Raw genomic sequence first — 26272 nt, 5'->3', positions numbered from 1 at the left:
TTGAATTTGTCAGTGTACCCAGATATAATCATGCTTTGGGGAACTGACACACGAATCACATCGTGGAGACTGATATATGTGCTAGAATGCTTAATACATGAATTTATAATGAGACATATAATTGTTATATTTAGTTAAGCCCTGTGTAGGTGTCTTAGTCCTTTACATTTTGTTTTTGACTTCATGACTTAAAATGATATCTGCAGAGAGAAAAGCTTGCTTATCCATCTTACCAAGTGCTTGGAAAGACAGGTGAGGGAGAGCATGGCATAATGAGGGTTTTCTGCATGTGACAGAAAACACAAAATGACAGTGGCTTCAACAAGAGAGAAGGGTATTTATTTTTTCCTTTCATTTTTCTTTTCTTTCTTTCCTTTTTTTTTTGCTATAGAAGAGTATTTCTTTATGTTAAAGCCTGATTCAGCCTGGTACGGCACTCTGGTGTCAGGGATGAACTCCTTCTATCTGTAGCTCCACTTGATGAGGCCTCTATTCCCAAATTTGCCTCATGGTCCGAGATGGCAGCATCCATGTTCTAGTTAGCAAGATAGAGAAGGGGATAAAGAAGGGGCCAAGAGCATAAGAATGTTGTCTCTGAAGGGAAATTCTAAGAAACTGACCTCCAACACTTGTATTTACATTTCATCAATTAGAATTTAGTCACATGGTCTCACCTTGATATACAGGAAGTTGGAAGTTACAGTATTTAATCTTGATACCCACACACCATCCTGCTAAAAATACTACAACTTTGGAAGAAGAGCAAGGCAGATATTGGGGAGGTGAGTTATGGTGGATAAGGCAGAAAGTAAAATTAAGAGGGACTCCTGATTTTTGCTTTGGTCAGAGGGTTTATGATGGTGACATTTGTTATCATAGAGAATAGAGAAGGAAGAAGAGTTTGGCAAAGATGATGAGTTCAGCTTTAAGCTGTGTTGAGGCATCTGTGGGATATTAAGAGAGCTCTTGAATAGGCAGCTGGATATATGGATCTGGAATTGAGAGGGCAGTCAGGACTAGAGATATAAATTAGGGAATTGCCACCACCTTGGTGATCATTGAAACCGTGGAAGTGGATGATATTCCTTATGGAATTAGAGAAGTGCAAAAGGAAGACCAAAGAAAACCCCTGATTTAATGTGGCTGTCATGGGGGTGATGGATGAGGGAAGAGAAGGGAGATTATCTCAGAAAAGAGATGAAGGATATGTCAGAGAGTAAAAGAAAAACATGGAGAGTGTGAAATCACAGAGGTTGTATCACTCATTTATCACTATGTAACCGCTTAAACCTAGTGGTTTAAAACAGTGGTTTACTATTCTTATTATTTTGTGGGTTGACTTTGTGTTTTTCTGTTTTTGTCTGTGTTCACTCATACAGTCAGCTGGTAGCTTGTCTGTGGTTGGAGGGGGCGGTCTAAGATGGCTCCACTTACATGTCTGGGGCCTTGGTGCTGGCTCTGATCTGGGCCTCTCTCTCCATATGGTCTGTCATCATTCACGAGCCTAGCTGGTGCTGTATTTATGAGCTGTGTGACCTTGGGGCAAGTTATTTAAACTTTCTGGGCCTTAGTATCTGTATCTGTAAAGTGGTAATAGCAATATCTATTCTATTATAAGGTTGTTATGATGAAGTATAAGCAGACGTCTGCAGGGCCCTCAGCCTGGTATGTAGGCGGCACTTGATAAATGGTAGCTACATATATGTGTGTTATGTGCATCTGGCTGTATGTGTAAAATCAGATAAGATAAACGTGTAAGTACATGGTCTGTGAAGTACACAAGAATGTTACAGAAGATGATATTTGGCATGTCTAAGGAAAAATTGCATCCTAATAAGAGGGAATTCTCACATTGTGTGTGTGTGTGTGTGTGTGTGTGTGTGTGAGATAAATACGGTGAATGTTTAAATAAAAAAAAATTATTACAGTAAAAGACACATTGCCATTAATCCTCCTCAAAATACTCCCCCTCACTTCAAACACTTATCCCATCATTCTTGCCACTTTCTGAAGCAGTTCTGGAAGTCCTCTTTTGTGAGTATCTTTAGTTGCACTGTCGTGGATGCCTTGATGTCCTGAATCGATTCACAACATTTTCCTTTGATGGTCATTTTGACTTTGGGGAAGAGCCAGAAGTCACACGGTGCCAGAGTTGGTGAATAACATGGATGAGAACACACGGTAATGTTTTCATTTGACAGAAATTGCCCTACCAGAAACAATGTGTGACACAGAGCCTTTCTGTTGTGATCACAAAATATGGTGAATGCTGCTGCCTATTGTCATCTAATGGAAAGGCAGGGATCTTCAATATGGGAAGCGGTGCGTCGAACCTGTGTGTTACAAGTTTCAACTTGTTTGGTGCAATCAGCCAGGTGTGAGCTATGGTTGAGAGGAGGTGTGTTTTAAAGTGTGCCGTAGGGGGTGGCTGATTAGCTCAGTTGGTTAGAACGTGGTGCTTTTAACAACAAGGTTGCCAGTTCAATCCCCACATGGGCCACTGTGAGCTGCGCCCTCTACAACTGGATTGAAACTACTTGACTTGGAGCTGATGGGTCCTGGAAAAACATACTTAAATAAATAAAAGTTTAAAGTGTGCTGTAAATCATCCTCCATCATGCCAATGCTCCATGTCACACATCACTTCTGGGCTTCTGGTATATAGCAGTTCCTGTCAAATAAGAACATTCTGGTGTGTCCTCATCCACCTTATTCACTGGATCTGGCACCATGCGACTTCTGGCTCTTCCCCAAAGTCAAAATGATTCAGGACATTGAGGCAGCCATGACAGTGCAACTAAAGACACTCACGAAAGAGGACTTCCAGAACTGCTTCAGAAAGTGGTAAGAATGATGGGATAAGTGTATTCAAAGCAAGGGATAGTATTTTGGGGGGCATTGATGGCAATGTGTTTTTTACTGTAATAATCTTTTTATTTAAATATTCACTATTGTTTGATCACACGTGTGTGTGAGTGTGTGTGTGTGTATGTGGAAGGCATATGCATAGTGTTAGAGAAGATGAATTTTATTTGATTTTTATTTAATCATCCCTTGGTTTTCCACTATAATGGTCAGAAGCTGTGTCAATATTGGCAGTGAATTCTTATATAGCTTTTTCTATCAGGAAGTTTATTAATGTGGAGAGGAGTTTTGGTCATAAGTGCTTGGATGAATAGATTTTTTTCTTTAACAAATGAGTATTTAAATTCTGCATTCTTAAAAATTGACAGTATCTATTAAAAACCTAATAAAAGAAAATGATAGTTAAGCATATTCACAGTTTATTATCTCCGGTATATATAGCTGAATGACTAAAGTTTTGTCTCTTTCCAAGGCAAACCAGAATAGTCCTTTTTCATTTATTTATTTGCTTTTTTGTCACTGAAATTTTTGTTTGAAATTTATTATGTTTTAAAATCTATACTAAAGGCACACACACACACACACACACGCTCACACACACACGGTGCCAATAAAAATGCATACACATTTTAAGAAAGGGAAAGCTATTAAAATTACACTGATGGTAATCTCTTTGAGCACCTCTTGTAATTGCAGAAGTCAAACGTGACTTGTATTTATCTTTTGTTATCATATATTGAGTATTACAATTTTAATAGTTTTTTCCTTTCTTAAAATGTGTATACATATGTTTGGCACCCTCTGTATATGTATGAAATGAAATAGTAAAGATTGATTAACAAGCATCCATATGTCTACTGCCAAGCTTACGAAAAAATTAAGAAATAATAATAAATTGTGTATTCTTTTAGTGGTTTAAACTTTTTAAATTAAATTTTAATAGTAAAAATTGAGAAATGGTCAAAAGTCAGGTATTTTGTTTATAGGATTTCTAAAAAGAAGAAAATGGAAATTTCTTCAGTATAAAATCTCCATATTTAGAGTTTTCCCAACACATTATAGAAAAAAAATATGTGTACGTTCTGCTTCTGTGATGAAGAATAATCCTGGTCTCAAGCTTTTAACATCAAAAAGACTCATGATCACTCCCCAAATGTGTTTATTTCTGGTGATTCAATCTAACAAACACAGATTGAGCACCTGCCAAATGCCAGGTTTCATGCTAAGTACCAGACAGCCAAAGTGATTAAGAGTTCCTCTTCTCAGGAGAGGAAAGGTGAAGACATTTAAACAAATAACCATACAGAACAGTGTAACTGGTGTACATATATATAGGTTGATCGATGAAGATTCAGTAAATTCTGCTTGGGATGAGAGACTTGGAAAGTTGCAGGGAGCCAGGGCTGTATTGCAATTGTTGATTTCCCCACCTAACCCCCTCTCTAGACCATGTTTATGTTTGTACTCCATCCATCAAGTACAGAAGCAAAATAAGCATATAGTAGGTGTTCCAGAAGTATCTGTAGAATCAATAAATAATTTGGACCTTAAGGGATCAGTAGGAGCCAGGCAAAGAAAATAACATGGACAAAGGCATATTTATTACTGTACCTCACATATTTTCTTGGCAGTTCAGAATACAGCACTGTTTTAATGCCTTAAATATTCTCTTCTCTGCTAATTAGGATATTGACAGCACAGATCAAGACAGATGGTGTGAATACATTATGTATCGGGGGCTGATCAGGTGAGCATAGGTGTTTGATATTCTAAAAAATCTCTTATTACTGTGATCTTTTGGGTCTATCTCAAACTCTATGGAAGCAATGAATTAATTTTGTTACTTTTTGTAAATATTTGTTTGGTTATTTATGCAGTTTAACATTTTTTCCAAGTCATGGACTAATGATTTAAGAAGGAATAAATGGCTAAGCAAATTAAGCTTAATTATACAAAGAGGATGCTATGTAAGTTATTAAGCATGATAAGTATGTAACCGTCAACACATACTAGGAATGGCAGCATTTTTTGACTGTATGGCATGGACCGTAGATTAAGAGGGCCCTGGGTCTGAATTCCAGCTTTGCCAGCTTCTGATCATGTAATCTTGGATAAGTCAACTAAATTGTTTGAGCCACTACTATATTGTGGTGAGGAATCTAGGTAAATTACATTTTTAAAACATATCATCCCATATCAAAATGTGAATATTTTATATATTAATATATTCCAAAATATATTGTGTGAGAGGCAGTTTGTATAGATAGACTATTCATTAGTATAAATAGTAAGGTTGCCAAGTGTGTTTAGTTACTTAAATATATGTGCATGTTCCTTATTCATTTATATCATAAAAGTAATATGTTGATAAATATTTATAGTATAAAGTCAACGTAATTCTAGTGATATACAGAGTAGAATTAGAATGGGAAATTGGCTTAATAATTAAGGTGTTATCTACTAGATCTCATCAGATTTCTGTATGATGATAAAACCTTTAAAAACCATTTCTGTTTCTGCCACAGATTAGGTTATGCAAGAATCTCCCATGCTGAACTGAGTGACTCTGAAATTCAGATGGCCAAATTTAGAATCCCTGATGACCCCATTAATTATAGAGACAACCAGAAGGTAGTCACAGACCACAGGGAAGTTCCTGAGAAAATTCATTTCAGTCCCAGGTGAGTAAGCTTTATGTTGTAAGCTACAGTTATGAGGCATGGCATCCTCTCTAGGGACCTAAATATTACCTCACAATGAGCTACAAATTATATTTGGTTCTAGAGGTTCATTTAAGTAAAGGAGTCATGTTAAAGATTTAAAAATCCTATTTCTGAGCAAGATGGTGGAGTAGGTAAATGCTGTGCCTGCATCCTCTCACATCAACATCAAAATTACAACTAAACTACAGAACAACCATCCTTGAGAATCGTATGAAGTATAGCTGAACAGAAGTCCTGTAACTGAGGATATATGGAAGAAGCAACATTGAGGCTGGTAGGAGGGGCAGAGACTCAGAATGTGCTGATCCCTATGCCCACATATGGCAGTTAAAAGTCGGGAGGGATATCTTGGCTGCAGAGGTGCCCCCTGAGGAGTGAGTGGTCCCAGCCTCCCACCAGGCTCCCCAGCCCAGGGTTGCAGTGCTGGAAGAGAAGTCCCTATAACTTCTGGCTGTGAAAACCAGCAGAGATTGTAGCTGAGTGAGACTGAGGGCAGATGGAGTCCCAGGCATTACTCTTAAAGGGCCTGCACACAGACTTACTTGCTGATGGACTCATTCGCACTGAGCTCCAGTGCTGGGGCAGCAGCTTGAAAGGTGCCAGGGACATATGGGAGGAACTGAATTGTCTGGACTCCAGGATGAGGGCTGGAGGGGCAGCTTTCTCCCAGACAGAAGTGCTATCCGAATTGTTTCTTTGTTGAGCTATCCTCCTTCCAACATGTAGATGCAGGTGGGAGCCATATCAGAGTTTCCATCAACCTGACTAACACTTTTGGCCCTGCCCTGGTGATTCCCTGAGATGCCACCCCACCCAACCTGCAAGTCCAACCACACCACTTCCAGTGGCTTTTGCATATAAATGACGTGTCTTGGCTCATGCTGTGGACTTTTCTAAAATCTCTCAAAGGTTCACAAAACCTAAACAAGCAGCATCTGGCCTTGACATACCCCGTACCTCTTACTAAGCAGCTCTGAGCCTGGCACTAGTGGCAGCTGGCCTCGGGTCATGGCTTATTCTCTCCTAGGTAATTTCAAGCCCAACATGAGTGGCGGCCACATGCAGAATACTTTGTGGCTCATTTCAGGAGGTCCTGTGGGCCAGCACACCTGGTAGCCAGCTTCAAAGCAAGTCAGAGCACCACCTGGGTGCCTCCATGGATGACACACCCAAACGGCAGATTGGGCAGGCACCAGAGCTCTGCTAAAGTGAACCCTGCTCTGTAGGGTCAGCCTCTGCACAATAGCTCCTCCACTATAGTTACTGCCAGTCCTCACAACCAATCAGCCTCAGGGTGAATCCCTCCAATTGATGTGCACATAGCAACCAAGGCTCAACTACAACAGGAGGACACACACAACCCATACAGGGGCACATCTGTAGCACCCATCTCAGGTGTCCAGGGAAACTATGCCACTGGGCCCCACAGGACACCTACTACATAAGGCCACTAAGACTGGGAGACATAGCAGTTTTACCTACTACATAGAAACAAACTCAGGGAGGCAGCCAAAATGGGGAAACAGAGGAACATGTCCCAAATGAAAGAACAGAACAAAGTTCCAAAAAAGAACTAAACAAAATGGAGGCAAGCAATTTACCAGATGCATAGTTCAAAACACTGGTTATAAGGATGCTGAATGTGGACAGTTTCAACAAAGAAATAGGAAACATAAAAATGAACTAGTTAGAAATGAAGAATATAATAACTGAAATAAAGAATACATTAGAGGGAATCAACAGTAGATTAAATGAAGCAGAGGACTGAATCAGAGATTTAGAACATGAGGTAACAGAAGACATCCAATCAGAACAGCAAAAAGAAAAAAGAATCCAAAAAAATGAGAACAGTATAAGAGGCTTCTGGGACAACATCAAGTGTACAACATAAACATCATAGAGGTACCAGAAGAAGAGAGAGCAAGGAATTGAAAACCTATTTGAAGAAATAATGGTGGAAAACTTACCTAAGCTGGCAAAGGAAATAGACATACAAGCCCGAGAAGCACAGAGAGTCCCAAACAAAGTGAACCCAAAGAAGCTCACACTGAGACACATCATAATTAAAATGCCAAAGTTTAAAGACAAAATCGTAAAAGCAGCAAAATAAAAGCAGTTAGTTGCCTACAAGGGCGCTCCCATAAGACGCAGCTGATTTCTCAACAGAAACTTTGCAGGCTAGAGGGATTGGCTGGATATTCAAAGTGATGAAATGCAAGGACCTACAACCAAGATTACCCAGCAAAGCTGTTATTTAGAATCAAAGGACAGAAAGAGCTTCCCAGACAAGATAAAGAGCTTCCCAGACAAGAAAAAGCTGAAGTAGTTCATCACCACCAAACCAGTATTAAAAGGAATGTTAGAAAAACTTTAGAAAGAAGGGAAAAAAAAGATAAAAACCATGAATAATAAAATGGCAATAACTACACATCTATCAATACTTACTTTAAATGTAAATGGATTAAATGCTCTAAACAAAAGACGAAGGGGGGGTCAAATATATGGTGATAGAAGGAGAACTGACTGTGGGTGGTGAACACACAATGCAATATATAGATGATGTATTATAGAATTGTACATTTGAAACCTACATAATTTTACTATCCATTGTCACCCCAATACATTTTATAAAAAGTAAGATAATTGGGTGGCTGAATGGATAAGAAAATGAGACCCTTATATTTGCTACCTATAAGAGATTCATTCACTTCAGATCAAAAGACTCACACAGACCGAAAGTAAAGGGATGGAAAAAGATATTTCATGAAAATGAAAAATAAATAAATAAATAAAAAGGATGGGGTAGCAATACATATACCAGATAAAACAGACTTTAAAACACAGGCTATAACAATAGACAAAGAAGGACCCCGTAATCACACTTCTGGGTATTTATCCAAAGAAACCCAAAACATTACTTCGAAGGGAAATGTGCATCCATATGTTTATAGCAGCATTATTTACAGCAGCCAAGATATCGAGGCAACCTGGGTGTCCATCAGTGGATTAATGGATAAAGAGGAGGTGGTACATATATACAGTAGAATATTATCTGTTCATGGAATGGAATGGGTTCTTGCCATCTGCAACAACATGGATGGACCTAGAGGTTATTGTGCTGAGTGGAGTATGTCAGACAGAGAAAGACAAATGCCATATTATTTTCCTTATATGTGGAATCTGAAAAACAAAATAAACAAAATAGAAACAAACTCATAAATACAACTTTATCTACTCAGTGACAAGAAATCTTTGAAGGTTCCTCTATGTGTGTGGAGTGGGAGGTAGGTGTGAAGGGAAGGTTTGTAGTAAAGGAATTTCACTGGAATATAAAGTAAATTTTCTCAGGAGGATTTAAGAAAAAAACATCTTATAGATAGAACATTTTGAGGGTTGTGAGATGGGAGGGATGGGTGAAAAAGGGGAAGGAATTAAGAAGTACAAATTTGTAGTTACATAACAGTCATGAGGATGTAAAACATAGTATAAGGAATATAGTCAATAATATTGTAATAGCAGTGTATAGTATCAGATGAGCACTAGATTTATTGGGGTGATCACTTGTAAATTATATAAATGTTTAATCACTATGTTGTACACTTGCAACTAATACTGTATGTCAACTGTAATTGAAAACTAAAAAAATAATAATTTTAAAAAATTGCAGAATAATTACCAAGTGAAAAAAAAAAGGTTATAAAATCCTGCTTGGATTGAAGTTATGGTCCCTGCTTTCTGGGATAGAGAAACATGTGGCCCCAACGTCAGGTACAAAGATCACATCTGCATTATTATCACTGTCACCATCATGATAGCTGATATTTGAGTGTTCCTATGTCTCAGACCCTGATCTAAATTCTTTGTGTGTTATCTCGATTAATCCTCAGTGTGTCGGTACCCATGTTATCTCCATTTTATAGGTAAGGGAGCTCAGGTTAGAGGAACAGGAAATAACTTCCCTAGGGTTACATGGCTAGTCAGTGACAGAGCTAAGAAGTAGGAAGGAAGCCTGTTAGTCTCGTTGGGTTGCTGTGGTTCTCAGCGATGGCTGCACATTAGACTCTCCTGGAGCGCTTTTATAAACTACCACTGCCTGGGGGCCTCCCCAGACCAATTCATCAGGACTTCTCAGTGTTCTGAGCTTTGGACTTGAAAAATCTTTCCAGGTTATTCTAACATGCAGATATGATTGAGATCATGGAGCATGAATCATTCGTTTCCATTGCAGATAATCTACCATGTGAAATATATTGGATTTTGTTTAGTTTTAAATAGAGGTTATCTGAGAAATCTATTTGCAGCAAAACCTGTTATTTGGAGTATGTGCTCTTTTCTTCTCTCATGACTGGACAATGAGAGGAAATGTCTGCATAAAAACCAAACCAGAACACATCATATACATTATTATTACTTGACAATTCTACTCTTTTTACCAGCTAATAGCTATATAAACTTTTCAGACATTATTTTGTTCAGTGGAAAAAAGGACATTCGTTCATTTTCTTTTTCTTTCTTGTCTGTCCTTACAACAAGAAAAAACTGGACTAAAGTGTAGGCAAGGCATGTGACGAGAGCTATAACCAAACCTTGATTTGCTTCCATTACTGTATGGGATCTTGCTCTTTGTAAGTGTGAGGTAGTTGTGAACAGCTATGAGGTCAAGCTGCCCAGTTCAAATTCTCACTCTTGCCAACAAAGTGCTGGGTAACTGTGGGCAAGGTGCTTAACCTCTCTTAAGCCTCAAGTCTTTCATCTGCAAAATGGGAAAAATAGCAGTGCCTACTTCCTAAGGTTATCTGAGGTTTGAATGACACATAAAGTTCTTAGACTAGTGTGTGGTGAGTGATCAATAGCCATAGCTGCAATAGCAACAATAGGATTTGTAGTGGTAACAGGAGAAGAAAAATAGTTTCCCTCTTTTTGCTGAATGAGGTAAATTTGTAAATGGAAGTAGAAGATCTGGGAAGAAAAATATTTCCTGTTTCCTTATTCTTCATATACCAGGAGTGTAGAGAAATCCAAATAAAATATTTTTGACTAATCATAACTGCAGATGGATCCAAACCAACTGTGAAGGGAGCTAGATCTGTTTTCCCATTTAGTTTCATTGTGAAAATAGTTGAAGCATAATTAAAAGTCATACCTTAATTTAAAAATTCTTTATAAAAAATGTGTACATATGAAAAGTTACGAAATAGAAATAGTAAAAAAATACTAAATTCACCAAAAATCCCATTTCTTAATTCAATAAATATTTATTGAGTACCACAATGCCAACGCTGGGCTAGGCCTTGTGCTAGACACTGAGGACAGAGTGGGGAATTAGACCAAGTCTTTGTTTTGTGGAGCTTATGTTCTGGTGGGAGATCAGCAATTCTAAGATTATCACTGGTAATCTTCTTGAATACATCTTTGCTTTTTATATGCATATGTGTGTGTGTATGTGTGTGTGTGTGTGTGTATGTGTGTATATACCTATAGATCACACAATTATTCCAACCATATAAGTGTATGAAATATATATATATATATGTATGTGTGTGTATGTGTAATCATTCTACTTATTAACTTGACTTTTTTCCATCCAAATATTATTTATGAACTTCTTTCCATAATAAGGTATTTTTCTGAAAATATTTATTTTATTTTTTAAAATATTTTTTTAAATTACAGTTGACATATTAGTTTCAGGTGTACAACATAGTGATTAGACATTTATATAACTTACAAAGTGATCACCCAATAAATCTAGTACCCATCTAATAGCATACACAATTATTACAATATTATTGGCTATATTTCTTATGTTATACCCTACATCCCCATAACTATTTTGTAACTACAAATTAGTACTTCTTAATCCCTTCCACTTTTACACCCATCCGCCTACCCCTCTCCAATCTGACAACCATCAAAATGTTCTCTGTATCTATGAGTTTGTTTCTATTTTGTTTGTTCATTTATTTTGTTATTTAGATTCCACATGTAAGTGAAATCATATGGTATTCATCTTTCTCTGAGTTACTCCACTCAGCACAATACCCTCTAGGTCCCTCCATGTTGTTGCAGGTGGCAAGATTTCATTCTTTTTTTGTCACTGAGTAATATTCCATTGCATATATGAACCACTTCTTCTTTATCCATTCATCCATTGATGGACACCAGGTTGCCTCCATATCTTGGCTGCTGTAAATAATGCTGCTATAAACATATGGATGCACATTTCCCTTCAAATTAATGTTTTGGGTTTCTTTGAATAAATACCTAGAAGTGGGATTACTGGGTCCTTTTTTGTCTCTTGTTTTAAAGTCTATTTTGTCTGGTATATGTATTGCTGCCCCAGCTTTCCTTTTTTTTTTTTTTTTTTTCTATTTTTTGTGAAATATCTTTTTCCATCCCTTTACTTTCAGTCTGTGAGTGTCTTTCGATCTGAAATGAGTGAGTCTCTTGTAGGCAGAATACATAAAGCTCTTGATTTCTTATCCATTCAGCCACCAATCTTTAGATTGGAGCATTTAATCCATTTACATTGAAAGTAATTGTTGATAGAAATGTAGCTATTGCCATTTTATTATTCATATTTTCTATCTCTTTTTCCTTCTTCTTTTTAAAGAAGTCCCTTTAACATTCCTTGTAATACTTGTTTGGTGGTGATGAATTCCTTTAGTTTTTTTCTTGTCTGGAAACTCTTTATTTGTCCTCCAATTCTAAATGATAGCTTTGCTATGTAATCTTGGTTGTAGGTCCTTGCTTTTCATCACTTTGAATATTCATGCCAATCCCTTCTGGCCTGCTGAAAATATTTTTTTAAGGATTGCATAATATTCCATGGTATGGATGTATCAAACTTTAGCTAACCAATTTAATTGTTTTTGCACATTTAATTTTTCATTATTATAAAAAGTCTTCCAGGGACTTCTTCTTATATCTTTAGGCATATCCTTGGTTACTTCCTTAGGACTCAGTTCTAGCATGGAATCAAGCAGGGTCAAAGGTTGGGCAAATTTTTAATATACCTTATTATTGTTTTGAGATAAAAAAGTAAACAGATCTCTTATCTCCTACATTATGGAAGTTATTTGGCTATTGCGATTGCTGAAGAAAAGGAAGTCAAGGGCTTCATTTGCTCAGGTCTTAGCTTCCTTTTCAGTGCCTTTTGTATTTCATCTCAATGCATTTTGTATATTAACCAGAACTATATAATTAATGTTTTTCATCAGCAAAGTGAATAATTAAGCTGCAAGACGTGAGCACTAGTAAAAGACTTAGAAGTTTAAATCATGCCAAAATAGATTTTTATAAATGCATAACTGTAACATGAATAACAGTTTAGGTTTCATGATCGCTTAACCTAGAAAATGGATATTATTTGAGCTGAGGACTAGAGAGAAACATCCAGATTTATTTTTCATCAATGTTATCAGCCAATGATTCTTGAACAGTTGTGCTTTTGGAATGATCCATAACAATGGAAAGAGGACTTCAAAGGTTAAAATGTTAATCTGCCTTTTCCATATGCATGAATCCTTTTTTATTTCTTCACTTGGTGTTTTATTAATTGATCACTTCTCTCCTAGTTTTGTTATAGATAAGTAAAACCACAATAGGTTATGGTTGAAATTTTACATAAGAATGTACCTTTCGGAATGGTTTTTACATATCAATTGCTTTTTTCTTTAGATTTGGATCCTACAAAGAGGGACACAATTATGAGAACAACCATCACTTTCATATGAGTACTCCCAAATACTTTTTATAAACTATTTAAAACAAGAATGCATTGAGCAAGTCTAAGGAAAACAAAAGTATATAAGATAAAAAGAAGAGAAGAGTGAAAAATGGGAAACTACACAAAAAGAACCTCAAGTTTGAAAAAATATGGTATCTATGCAATGGGAGATTCTATCAATAAATGATATTGCTTAATAAAAGCATTTCTCCAAATTGGTTTTCTTACATTTTTGATAAAAAATGGAATGTGTGGTAATATAAAAAAGTTTTACTACTGGAGATAAAATCATTACAATGTCTTACCTTTTTAATGCTTAAAAATAATAAATTGATTTATTGATTAAGGATTACTTACAAAAATCAAACACTCTTAAATCCCTCTTGGGACAAAGCAGGGAAAAGATGTTTAAAGAGTAAGTCTAATTGTTAGGAGACTAATGCGTGCATGTCACTATTGCTGACTCAGCAACAGCAGCAAGCCCTTCACCATCCTTCTCTGCTGTGATCGATCATCTGTCTCCCATGTTTATATCATCACTCCATGGCTGTACATGACACACTGTGGTGATGTCTCTTATCAGTCAGGCTACCGTCTGTCAGGGAGCACAGCTCAATGCCCTGAGGGGTCCCATGGAGTGACTTTTCTCCCCTAGAACCAAGCAGGTAGGTGATGGGAGAGTTCAGCCTAATAGCACCATCTCCATAGGGAATAGTGACTTGAATGCTCTTGAATGCACAATGTTCAGTACACAACCAAAGATTACTGAGCACACAAGGAATAAAACACTGTAAAACATGATCGGCAGAAACAGCAGACAAGGGAAACAGGTATATTGAGGCTTCGGGTAGGGGATTTATTGGATACAGACTATAAAAATTATGCTGTGTTCAAGGACACAAAAGCCAAGCATGACCATTCTGTCAGGAAACTGAAACTATAAAAAGTGACATCAGATTTCAAAAAAAGAAAAATTCTAGAATTCTCAAAAATTGTATAACTGAAATTAAGAATTCAGTGGAATCCTTTAACATCAGAATAGACAAATAGCTGAAGAACTGTAAGATAGGTCAGAAGAAACTCAGGTGAAGAAATGGAAGGCTCCCAGGGAATAGGAAATTCAGACGCATCTTTTCAATGATTGCAAAGGCACTATCCTTGTTCTACATAGAAATTAGCACTTTCAACAACCCCTTTACACCTTCATACAGTAGTGTGCTTCGTGGAAGTCAGAGTGTACAGCTTTCTCCTATTTGGTTCTGATTCCAATGCAAGCACAGTAATTCAGAGTGCCTCTAACCTTCCTGGCCTAGTATGTGCTTTCTGCTGCTGACTCCTGGGGTAAAATAAAGGCCCTGATGTTTTGGGGTGGGGTGAGAGAGTGGCTGACCACAGTTTTCCTAATTGCTGGGCTCTTCTGAGCAGACCCATTGGACTGCCTTGGAGAAGGAGGCTAAAGCCTGTGGTAAATTGGGTGGAGTGAAGGTTGCCATCCTGGGAGACTGCTTTGGAGACTTTGATAATGTAGCTGAAATTGCAGTACCCTGTTTCCCTGAAAATAAGACCTAGCCAGGCAATCAGCTCTAATGTGTCTTTTGGAGCAAAACAATATAAGACCCGGTATTATATTATATTATATTATATTATATTATATTATATTATATTATATTATATTATATTATATTTATTATATTGTATTGTATTGTATTATATTATTATATTATATTATATTATGACTGGGTCTCATAGTATAATAAGACTGGGTCTTATATTAAAGACGCATTAGAGCTGATTGTCTGGCTAGGTCATATTTTCGGGGAAACATGATAATTAGTAAACTGGTGTATTCTGAACCAGAAAAATACAACATGCTCTTAGCTCACCTTACTAAAGTTTCTGAGGAAATCAATAGATTAGAAATTAAACCAAGTCTATGGAAAGTTGGGGTTCTTAGTGATGATAACACCAGAGTTCGTATTCTATAATTTGATCCAGGATGATTGGAGTTCTGGGGACCTGGATCTTCTTCAGTTCCAGCTTACTTTGAAGAGAAGGAAGTGTACAGATTCCTATGTTTGTATTGCTTCCTAGCAGAGTAAAACACTATATAAACATTTCTCTGTGTTTTTTTTTTTTTTTTTTTGCCACAAAGAAACTTTCTAACAATATCTCTGTAAACATTTTCTAACATTTCTGGCAGTTTCCCACTTAGATTTTTTTCCTTTAAAATATTTGGCTAGCTAGCAAGATGTTGAATATGGTTTTTATTTTCTTTTCCCCATATTCCTTTTAAATTTAAGATGAGAATTTAGTTGTTCGTTGATGATGCTCTTAGGGGGACAGGCATTATGGACTGAATGTTTGTGTCCCCTCCCACCCCCGGTTCACATGTTGAAATCCTAACCCCCAATATGATCGTATGAGCAGGTGGAGACTTTGAAAGGTAATTAGGTCATGAGGGTGGAGCTGCCATGAATGGGATTGGCTCCCTTATAAGAAGAGACATAAGAACTTTCTCTCTGCTCTCCGGCATTCAAGGATACAAGAAGACAGCCATTTGTAAACCAGAAAGAGGGCCTTCACCCGACAATGGATCTGCTGCCAGCCTGACTTTGTGCTTCCCATTCACCAGAACTGTGAGAAATGTCTATTATTTAAGCCCCCCTTGGTAATTTCTTATAGCAGCCCAAACTGACTAACAAAACTGGGTTACTGACCTAGTGACTCTCAATTTGGGGTGGGTAGTATGTAGGTTGGGGAAGACAGTCCTGTGGGGAAAAGTCCAGATATCTCCCCCTGCTTTACATTGGACATACTATTAACAGTTGATGTCTCCTCCATTCTGAAAACCAGTTTCTCTTTTCTTTCCTACTTGTTCTCCAATGAATTGTCTACTTAGCGGAGCCTGGGAATTCAAGAGATGCGTCCTCATCCTCCTGCTTCCTGTTTGTTTTTTGAATTCTAATACATTTTTTCAGATGATCAGATGGGCTCTGGGGACAATGAAAGAGACAAGAAAAAAAGAAAAGTGCTTGTCTGCTGTATTGTGGGGTGGTTAATTTATCTCATATAATTGAGTCAGTAGCCATTTTGATTCCCATGTATTTGGGAAGCATCCTTTTTTTTAGCCATAGCTTCCTATGAGCTAATAATGCACATTCTCTTTTCTCTCTCTTAGTTATATTGCCTTAATCTGTACTGAGGAGCTCTAGAAGAGGTAATGCCTTTGGCTGCCTTCATAATGTGAGCAGGTAATAGGAGCAGTAACATAGTTAATTTCAGAGTGAAAGTATTAAAGAAGACTCTAGAATAGGAACCAATTAGTCAAATATTGATTAATAACACAAATAATCAGACACCCTTGATAAACTATAATTTCCCCTACATTCAATTTTTAGACATACGAGACAAATCATACGAGAATATGCCCATTTGAATCCCAGAATTCATAATCACAGGGCTGGAAGGGAACCTAGAGATCACATAAATCAGCTCTCTTGCTTTGCAGGCGAGAAAAATGAATTCAGAGGCATTAGATGATGTACATAATGACAGAATAATAGAGAAGCTGGAACAAGAATTCTGTTTTCTTGACTCAGTGATCCAGCATTCCACCTTCCATATGATATTACCTCATAAAATTTGATGGGGAAAACATTTCCAGGGTATATCATGAGGATCTGATAGATAGTCCAAACCTCTACACCATAAACACTGATGTTGCAAACTGAGTTATGTCTGTCTTACACATGTCTCGAATACCCCAACCCTGGTCTTACCACCCTATTGCAACAGAAGCTGGTCTGCCACCTGCATCTCTGTTTCACCTTCCTTTCCCCCTCCCCCCAGGCACTAGGGCAGGGCCTGTATCTCCCATGGAGATTTCTGTCCCAACCCCCTCTTTGACCTCATTTCTCCCCTTCACTCTGTTAGTCCTACTGTCAGCAGCTCTGTGGAAATTCTACCTCCCCCATTTTGTGAGGTCCCCTGACCAGAGGGAGCCCAAGCCCACTCATGGGCTAACTTTGTCACTGACAGATTGCCTGACTGGCTGGTTGGCTATTAGAATTCTTCCCTCCATCTCACTCTCCCTCCCTCTTCCACTCCTCCAACGTCATTCCCTTCTTATTTATTTATTATTTCTTTGTATTCTGTAAGTTTCAGGTGTACAGCATTATATTCAACATCTGTCATTCCCTTCTTAAGGAGGCAGGACCTTGACTATGTAGGAGGCTAGAGGGATAGAGACTCAAGGGCTCTCTTGTGTCTATAAAGACATTTAGCTCCGTCTGCCCACAGCTGGGCTCCTTCTTTGATGTGGGGGTGTGCCTCTGCCCTTTCTTTGGTTCTGCTGATTTATTTCAAGGATTAGGCCAATGATCTCCAAATATTCTGATGTGTGCTGCCATGTCAGTAAAAAAAAAAAAATATTGAGCATGCACTCTTAATATATTTACTTATAACTTACATGCGTATACTACTGTAAATCCATGTGTCAGATATAAGTAAAGGTTAATTTCTCTCCAATATTTTTGGATAAAAAGGAATATAAATAGAGGTAGTAATTTCTCCTTGCATGTTCTCCTCTCCCCCACCCCCACCATGCCCCATTGCTGAATTGGGTAGTGGGTACCCTGGGAGCCACACACGGGATACGTTGGGGTTCTGTGATGGCAATAATAATTGTTGTCATTTTTTTGAGCACTTACTGCATGCCAGGCATGGTATCAAGCCTTTACGTAAAATGTTCCATTGAATTTTTGCAGGAGCTCATGTCGTAGTCACTACTGATTCTTATTTTATTGTTAAAGAAACCAAGGCTTAGAGATGCACCGTGGTCACCAGCAGCAAGAGGCAGAGCCAAATCAAAACTACATCTCTTTGACTCGAAGCAGGTCACTGCTGCGCTGCGTGAGGGATGACAGCAAACATTTGCTGAGTGCTGGGCACCGGGCTGAGCCGTGGGCATATGTGGTCTAACAATTAAGTTCGTGAACTTGTTGCAACCATGTTGCTAACCTTTTTTGATATCAGAGGAATTATTCATTATGAATTTGTACCAACTGGACAGTTAACCAAGTTTACTATTTGGAAGTGCTGAGAAGGCTGCGTGAAAAAGTTAGACGACCTGAACTTTTCGCCAACAATTCATGGCTCTTGCATCATAACAATGCACCAGCTCACACGGCACTGTCTGTGAGGGAGTTTTTAGCCAGTAAACAAATCACTGTATTGGAACACCCTCCCTACTCACCTGATCTGGCCCCCAATGATTTTCTTTACCCGAGTATAAAGGAAATATTGAAAGGAAGCCATTTTGATGACATTCAGGACATCGAGGGTAATATGATGACAGCTCTGATGGCCATTTCAGAAAAAAAGTTCCAAAATTGCTTTGAAGGGTGAACTAGGTGCTGGCCTCAGTGCATAGCTTCCCAAGGGGAGTACTTTGAAGGAGACTGTTGTGATACTCAGCAATGAGGTATGTAGCACTTTTTCTAGGATGAGTTTGTGAACTTAATTGTCTGAGCTCGTACACAGGGAACAGGGATGCAGTGGTCCTCTTAGAGCCACCATCCTACTGGGCTCTGACATCCTGGGACCTCCCTAGATCTGACTGAAAAGGATTTGATCAGGTTCAGTGTACTTCATGAGGCTTAAACATTTTTAAAAAAAATCTCTATATGGAATTAGTTGTGGGAATTGAAAAATACACACCTTTAAGTGTAGTATATAGCACATTTAGAATTCTATTGGCTTTGTGTCTTGGAATCTTATTATCATTTATAGCCTCATTTCAATGGGTAATGTGTTTTAAGTTTCCAACACTCAACTTATAAATGAACCTTTAAATAAATTAACTTTTCACAGTCTTTTCAAGAGTTTGGATTTCCTGAACAATTTACTAAGGCAAGAAAGTTATAGCATTTTGGAAAATGTTTTCAACAAGAAGCACTGATGGAATTTTCAGATAATAAGAGTACCACATTCTTTGAATATTCTGGTTAATTGAGATTATTACTTCAAAATATGCTAAGGTGAATATATTCATAGGAAATAAAAGGAATCATGGTTCTGAATTCCGTGATGAAGTAAATAACTTAAAGCCCGATGGTATAGTCTTTTCTCAGCTGGAGTTTGCATTCGTACCCCTTACTCACAAAACCTTGGCCCTCATCATAGGAAAGAACAAGAAGTTGAATGTATTTCTCTTCATCTCTACCGCTCACCTGGTGGCAACTGACTCTGCGTCCCTAAACAGTAATGGCAAATAGTAACTGTATTTACTCTTTCATATAATACAGACAAAAGGTGTGCTTTGTAGTCTACAAATTCTTTTCCATCGACAATTTTTTTTTGATTCTCACAATCATCTTTCTAGCTAATGTTCTGATTATTATTGTATAATAAACTATGTCTCATGATTCATGGGTTGGAAGTTTGGGCAGAACGTGGCTGGGCAATCCTGTTCTGTGTGGCATTCACTGGAATCATTTGGGGGCATGTGGATGGTCGTTGGGCTGTACCAGCGAGTCCAAGCTGGCTTTGCTCACGTGACAGTGTCGAAAAGTACGTGGCCATCTTTAATCTGCCAAGGCTAGATTTCAAGAGGTATTTTTGCATTTCTTAGATGAGGACACTAATATTCAGGTTGATAGATTGACTTGCCCAGAAGGGCACACCTAGTAAGTGGGGCCAGGGGGGCAGTATCCCAGGACTGCTGATTCCGAGGCTAGTATACATATATTGCTGGACACCTGGCCGGACTCAAATACTTCCTGGAGAACGTAATGTGCTAATACTGCTTCTCTTTTGCTCCTCCGCTTTTAAAATATTGGAGGGCCCAGAAGAGCTTGTAAGTGTCTGTGTTTCTGACGGTACATGTTCCAGTACCTCTCTTTTCCCATTTGACCTATTTCCTTTCTGAAGCAGGAATGAGGTGAGGGGCAAGAGGGAAAAGGTGGAGGACTTTCTCTAAGAACTGGGGGTCTGGATAACTGTAGTGGCACCAGCTGCTGCCCTTAGTGTATGCTGCTGGGTTAACATTCTCTTGAGTTCTGAGCAAGCAAAGGGCTTAACCCATGGTAGAAGCCCATTTATTTGAGATTAATGGGGGTGGGACTCTAGTCAGGAAATAAATAGCTGTGGGGTGAAGAAATAAGCATGAGCCATTTCGTTGACCAACATGAATCAGTCCTTTGGAAGCTGGTTTTAAATTGACACATTATTCAACAAAATCCAGAGCATGTTTCGCAGCAGTTTTTCTGTACAGTACAAATGCCTTTTTGAAAAGCACCTCCCAGTACATGACATTTGCTCTATTGCTCAGATTTGGTCACAGGAAGTCCTGGGGTTATCTCCAGCAGAAGGCACTTTGTCTTTACTAACAGGCTGTGTTTCCACTTTCCTTTATCTCAAAATTTCAGAAGATGCTGCTTTTCTCTTCTAGCGAAACAGTGGCTATAATAACCCTTTTCTTTTTTCCCATTACAGGGGAGCCTACTGCTGTATTATATAATATTATTTTATATTATAATTATAATATATTAATTATATATAATTTTACTTATAATTATTTTGTTATAATAGCCTATTGTTATTGCTACTATAGCCTGTTGCTATAGTATCCTTTAGATTTAAATTTATGTGCCAAGTCTTGGCAAACACCTTCTCTCCTCCTTCAAAATGCTGGGATTTTATTTACTGCATAAAAATCTGCCTCATTTTTCACCAAATAGCAAAAGCAGTGAAGACGTCTACAAAAGCCCCTTGGAAATCTACATCATGTGTGAGCAGGGAAAAATTCCCTTCCAGGTGCTTCTGAATGTAACCATGCTAAACAGCACTTGGCTTCCTCAGAGCGAGGAATTCAAAGCAACAGCAAATTTAAAGTTCAATCAGAGCATCGTTCACTTGGAACATTTGTGCTTTGTGGATATCAAGTACCACACGCATTTGCAGTGGCTAGGATTCCCGTAAAAGGAACAACAGGAGTGCTAGATTGCAAAATACCTAAAAGTGATGGTAGCTGTTATCACAAAGGGGAAAAGAAATTAAAGCAGAGGAAAGATGATAGGAGTCGAGTTAACTGAAAATGAAAGGCAGAGTGCTTGAGCACTGTGGGAGAAGATTAGTAGAACCACAAGCTGTGCCCACCTAATGTGTCCCTTTATTATCTCCTTTATTCGCAGTGTCTGAGGCTTGGGAAATTTCTGTGACTTCTGAAGTGCCTGCCACTGAGCTTGCTTCTCTAGCAAGGAAAGGGAGTATGGCTTGGTTTAGTGCAGTGGTTTCCGAAATGGGGTCTTTCACTCCTGGAGCTGCGAAAGACAATTATCTGAGATGCAGGAAAAATATTAATTAGAATTAGTATTTTATCCCATAGTATTTTCGTGTTTTAAATATCTCCTTGGGGGTTATGTTTACAGCAATGCTATTGAAAGAGAGTTCCATCCCAGGCAGCATGGAGATCACCTGGGACCACCTGTTAAAAATGCACGTTCTTCAGTCCAGTCTCAAACCTAGTGAATGAATCTCTGAGGCTCTGCGGGTGGGCCTGATGGTGAGCTGTGTTTGCTTTCCAGGTGATTCTGATACCTATTAAAGTTTGAAGAGCAAACTGTTTTCTAATGTATGTTATTATATACAGAGGGTGCCCAAAAAATGTAGACATATTTTAAGAAAGGAAACCATATTAATATTGTAGTACTCAATATGTACCGATGACTAAAGATGACTACAAGTCACGTTTGACTTCTGTAATGACACGAGGTGCTCAAAGTGGTTCCCACAGTGTCCAGACACTGCTGATTACGGAAAACTACTGCTTGAGTAATGTTGACCAAAGTGTCCACTTGTATACATTTTTTTGGCACCCCCGGTATTTATAAATAAATACACATGTATGGGAGATGCGCTCGGAAGTCTTTACTAATGCGGGGCTCAAACAAAACTTTGAAGATGATGCTGCGGTGCAAACCTGCTGCCTCAGGAACCACATATTCTTATCTTCCCTTGTTTTCATTTTGCTAATTAACCCTGGGGTGGGGAAGTCATTCGTTTCTTTTTCTTCCTGGGTGAGCTGAAGCAAGTCATTTAATCACTCTGGAAAATGAGAATAAAGTGAGCTGTTCCTATCTCACAGGACTGTTACAGGAGTTAAATGAGTTCGTGTATACCGGAAGCATGTAGTATACGCTCGAGCACAAAAGAGATGCCCGGTTCTTCTTCCGCTATATAGCTGTGGGCCCCATAGCATCAGCAGTTTAAGTTCTTCTTCCTCCTGCTAGGCTAGTTCTATGGTCCTCAAACACATCAGACCGTTACATGTATGGAAGCCAAAAAAAAAAAAAAAAAAAAAAAAATCTGTTACGGTCTACGGGCTATATTAGCCTGATATATTATGCTTCGTGAAGACAATGGAGACCGAAGGAGAGTGAATGAGTTTATTCAACATATTTACCATTTCCAAGAATTGCATGAAATTTTCCACTGACATACCAAACTGCAAAGAATAGCAGTGTCTGTGCGTGATAGCTGTCGACTGGAGCAGTTCCACATCACACTGTTGTGAGGAACAGCTCGTAAAACCCATTTCTGCTATCCTGATAGAAACCCATTTCTGCTATCCTGATAGAAACCCATTTCTGCTATCCTGATAGAGCAGGTAGCCTATGATTCAAGCTGTGCATGCTTCATGCTGGCTGCCGGACACAGCTGAGTTAGTTCATAGGAGACAGTGTAAAGTTTTAGCCAAAGCTTTTCCCTAAGAGACCTGGGAGGTGCTCTTAACCATTAGTGTTCATAAGAATTTTCTGGAGAGTTTGTGGAATTGGCACATTTCTGGGCCTCACTGGCACTCAGTATGCAGAGACTGTAAAAGCCTCTGACTCTTCCTTATGAAATCATTCTCACTAGCTCTCCACAACCTAATTCTATCTAGATAAATCAGAGCCATCTATTAACATAAGTATAAGCTGGAAACTGCATATGCTCAGGGCCAGTAGAAACCATGGATGACCTTGGTGGGTGATGAGAGAATTACAGAAAAGCCATTCTGTCCTTTCGTACGTTACCACTTCTTCTTATCATAGTGGACAAAATGATCACCAGCAGATAGTCAACTCTTGACTCATGAAATGTTTGAGTTTTGTTACGTGCTGGAGGCAGTGCTAGATCATCGAAGACAGAGGTCCTGTGCTAAAGGTGAGGTGGCCTTACAGAGCAGAGGTTTCTGCCATGGAAGGATGGGCCTGGCAGAGTGGGGGGGGGGGGGTCCACTGGACTGGAGAGAATTAACAGCTGGAACCGCCTGGTTCTATGAGCCAGGGCTGTCCTGGTAGCAAGTGACAGAAACCTTTGTGTAATTTGAATTACACAAAGAGAATGTATTGTCGTGAAACCAATGCCCTGGAAGAGGAGGGGATCAGCAAGGCTTCAGAAGCAACTGGAACCAGGGACTAGATAACCATCAAGACAAGGCCACCAAAAGAGCTGTTTTCTGTGCCTAGAAAGCTCTTCCCTCCCACTTAGTATGTCTCCTACTCTTTATTCACTTGTCTCTAGTCACCTCCTCAGGAGAGCCTCTTCCTCCCCGCCACTTATCTCTGACTGGGTCGCACAGAGTCTTGGCTGATCTAATCAAGACTTTGGGGCAGATTAGAGAAAGGTACGGACAGTGTCAATGTGTGAAGAAAAAGGTGCCCCTTCTTCTGAGCAAATACAACATCACACCAGGCCCCATGGCTTGGTGATCAGACTGAAAATGGGCTTTCAACCCACTTGCTCCATCAGCTGTGCTCCTTTGTGCTGTGCACAAACTGTACAACTGTACAGAGCAGCTGAGTCAGGTTCCCTATTGTATGCTCTCAGAGGATTGTGTACCTTTTCTCCTTACTACTTGTCAAAATAGCAGTTTTACTTTGCTTGCATGATATTTTAAGGAATGTCGCCCCTGCAGGTTTTAAGTCCCACAAGGGCAGCAAATGGTCCTGTTTATGCTCAACGTGTTATTCCTAGGGCCCAGCAGTGTCTGGCATATAGAAGGTCCTTTGCTTCCTGAATAATTGAATGAGCAAGCAAATGAGTATTTGTTTCTTTATTTCTCTTGGACTGGCTTTTTCTATGAGGTGAGGGCCATGGTTGCTGGCAGCCTATGAGCCCACAGACAGAGAACTCTGCCTCTCCTTAATTCCAATGTTGAAAATTATAGGGAAGGATGCTGATTGGCCCAGCTGAGATCACATGCTCACTGGGAGAGGGAGGCACCCTGATTAACCATCTATATCAAAGCTCTGTTTGAGGAGTGGTGGGGCAAGCAGTTCCCCAAAAGAAGAGAGGTTTCTTCCTAGCAAAAGAGGGGAAGGCTGAGCAGAAACAACTCCAGAGAGCCTCATACTGCCGTTGACCTGCTGTGGGTCTTTGTTTCCTCATGTGTGAAATGAGGAAAAGTGCTGAGCTCACCTCTGAGATCATCCAGCTCAGTGTTCTATTCCCTTTTGTTCTGGTTCTGATTCTGTTTTCTTCTCCTGCCAAATTCTGTTCTAGTGCTGTGGGTGTTAGTGGAAAAAGACATGACCGTTGTCAACCTCAGTCAAGGAAGTCTCATGGAGGTGAGCTTTAAGTTGAATTGGAAAGGCTGAGGAGGAGTTGTGTATGAAGAGAGGAAGAAGGGGAGATTTTCAGGGTGAGGGGCTGGCTGGAGGACATACAAGGCCTGACAATTAAGTTTGCGAACTCATCCTAGAAAAAGCGCTACATAACTCATTGCTGAATATCACTATGGTTGCCTTCGAAGGACTCCCCTTGGGAAGCTATGCACTGAGGCCAGTGCCTAGTCCACCCTTCAAAGCAATTTTGGAACTCTTTCTGGAATGGCCTTCAGAGCAGTTATCGTATTACCCTTAATGTCCTGAATGTCATCAAAATATCTTCCTTTCAATATTTCCTTTATCTTCGGGTAAAGAAAGAAGTCATTGGGGGCCAAATCAGGTGAGTAGGGAGGGTGTTCCAATACAGTGATTTGTTTACTGGCTAAAAACTCCCTGACAGACAGTGCCGTGTGAGCTGGTGCATTGTCGTGATGTGAGAGCCACGAATTATTGGCGAAAAGTTCAGGTCGTATAACTTTTTCACGCAGCCTTTTCAGCACTTCCAACTAGTAAACTTGGTTAACTGTCCAGTTGGTATCAGTTCATAATGAATAATCCCTCTGGTATCAAAAGAGGTTAGCAACATCATTGCAACAAATTCGCAAACTTAATTTTCAGACCTTGTATGTTAGGCATTGGTGTAGAGCCATTTGTTTGTTAGGAGTATTTTTTTTTATTGGGGAATATTGGACAACAGTGTGTTTTTCCAGGATGGCAAGTTGTTTCTCAATCTAGTTAGGTGGGGGGGCACAGCTCACTGGCCCATGTGGGACTCCAGCTGGCGACCTTGGTGTCATGATCACCTTACTCTAACTCGTGATCACCGCTCTAATCACTGAGCCAACTGGTCACCCAGGATTTTTTTTTAAAATCTTTTTTTCCCCTTTCTTCCGCCTCCCCAGCCCCACTCTGGTTCAAGCCATTGTTTCTCAGTCTAGTTGTGTAGGACACAGCTCCCTGACCCATGTTGGTATTATGAGTCCCCCTGGCTGAGGCAGTCGGTCACCAGTCGTTGGTCGGCCACTCACGGCAGCTTTTACCGGCTGCCGGCCACTCACACCGGCCACTGGCTGCTCATGGCGGCACACGGTAGCCCACCGCAGCACAGCAGCCTGTGGCAGCCCAGTTCCAGGGAGAGCTGTTGTTCACAATCTTAGCTGTAGAGGGCGCAGCTCACTAGCCCATGTGGGAATCAAACTGGCGACTTCGGTGTTGGAAGCACAGTGCTCCAACCACCTGAGCCACCGGGACCGCCCAGGAGCAGTTTTTTAAATGTAAGGGATACCATCTTTGTAAAGGGTACC

General features: G+C 39.4%; 1 protein-coding gene across 12 annotated transcripts in view; it reads left to right on the top strand.

The window, feature by feature from the left end:
• The window catches only part of CWH43 (cell wall biogenesis 43 C-terminal homolog), a 106070-nt gene extending 92538 nt beyond the window's left edge, over window positions 1-13532 (top strand). For all 12 annotated transcript variants that reach the window (XM_088789770.1, XM_088789769.1, XM_088789768.1 and 9 more), the window contains 3 exons: window positions 4551-4612; window positions 5391-5546; window positions 13269-13532. In XM_088789770.1, coding sequence (XP_088645896.1) covers window positions 4551-4612; window positions 5391-5546; window positions 13269-13347 — 297 coding nt within the window. In that variant the 3' untranslated portion in view covers window positions 13348-13532. The remainder of the gene's footprint in view (window positions 1-4550; window positions 4613-5390; window positions 5547-13268) is intronic.
• The last annotated feature ends 12740 nt before the right edge of the window (window positions 13533-26272 follow it).

This window comes from Rhinolophus sinicus, chromosome 1, assembly GCF_057876585.1.
Source record: "Rhinolophus sinicus isolate RSI-liver-muscle chromosome 1, RSI-T2T, whole genome shotgun sequence".
NCBI lineage: Eukaryota > Metazoa > Chordata > Mammalia > Chiroptera > Rhinolophidae > Rhinolophus > Rhinolophus sinicus.
Note: the sequence above shows the minus strand (reverse complement) of the source record. Positions and strands in the feature narration are given on the sequence as shown.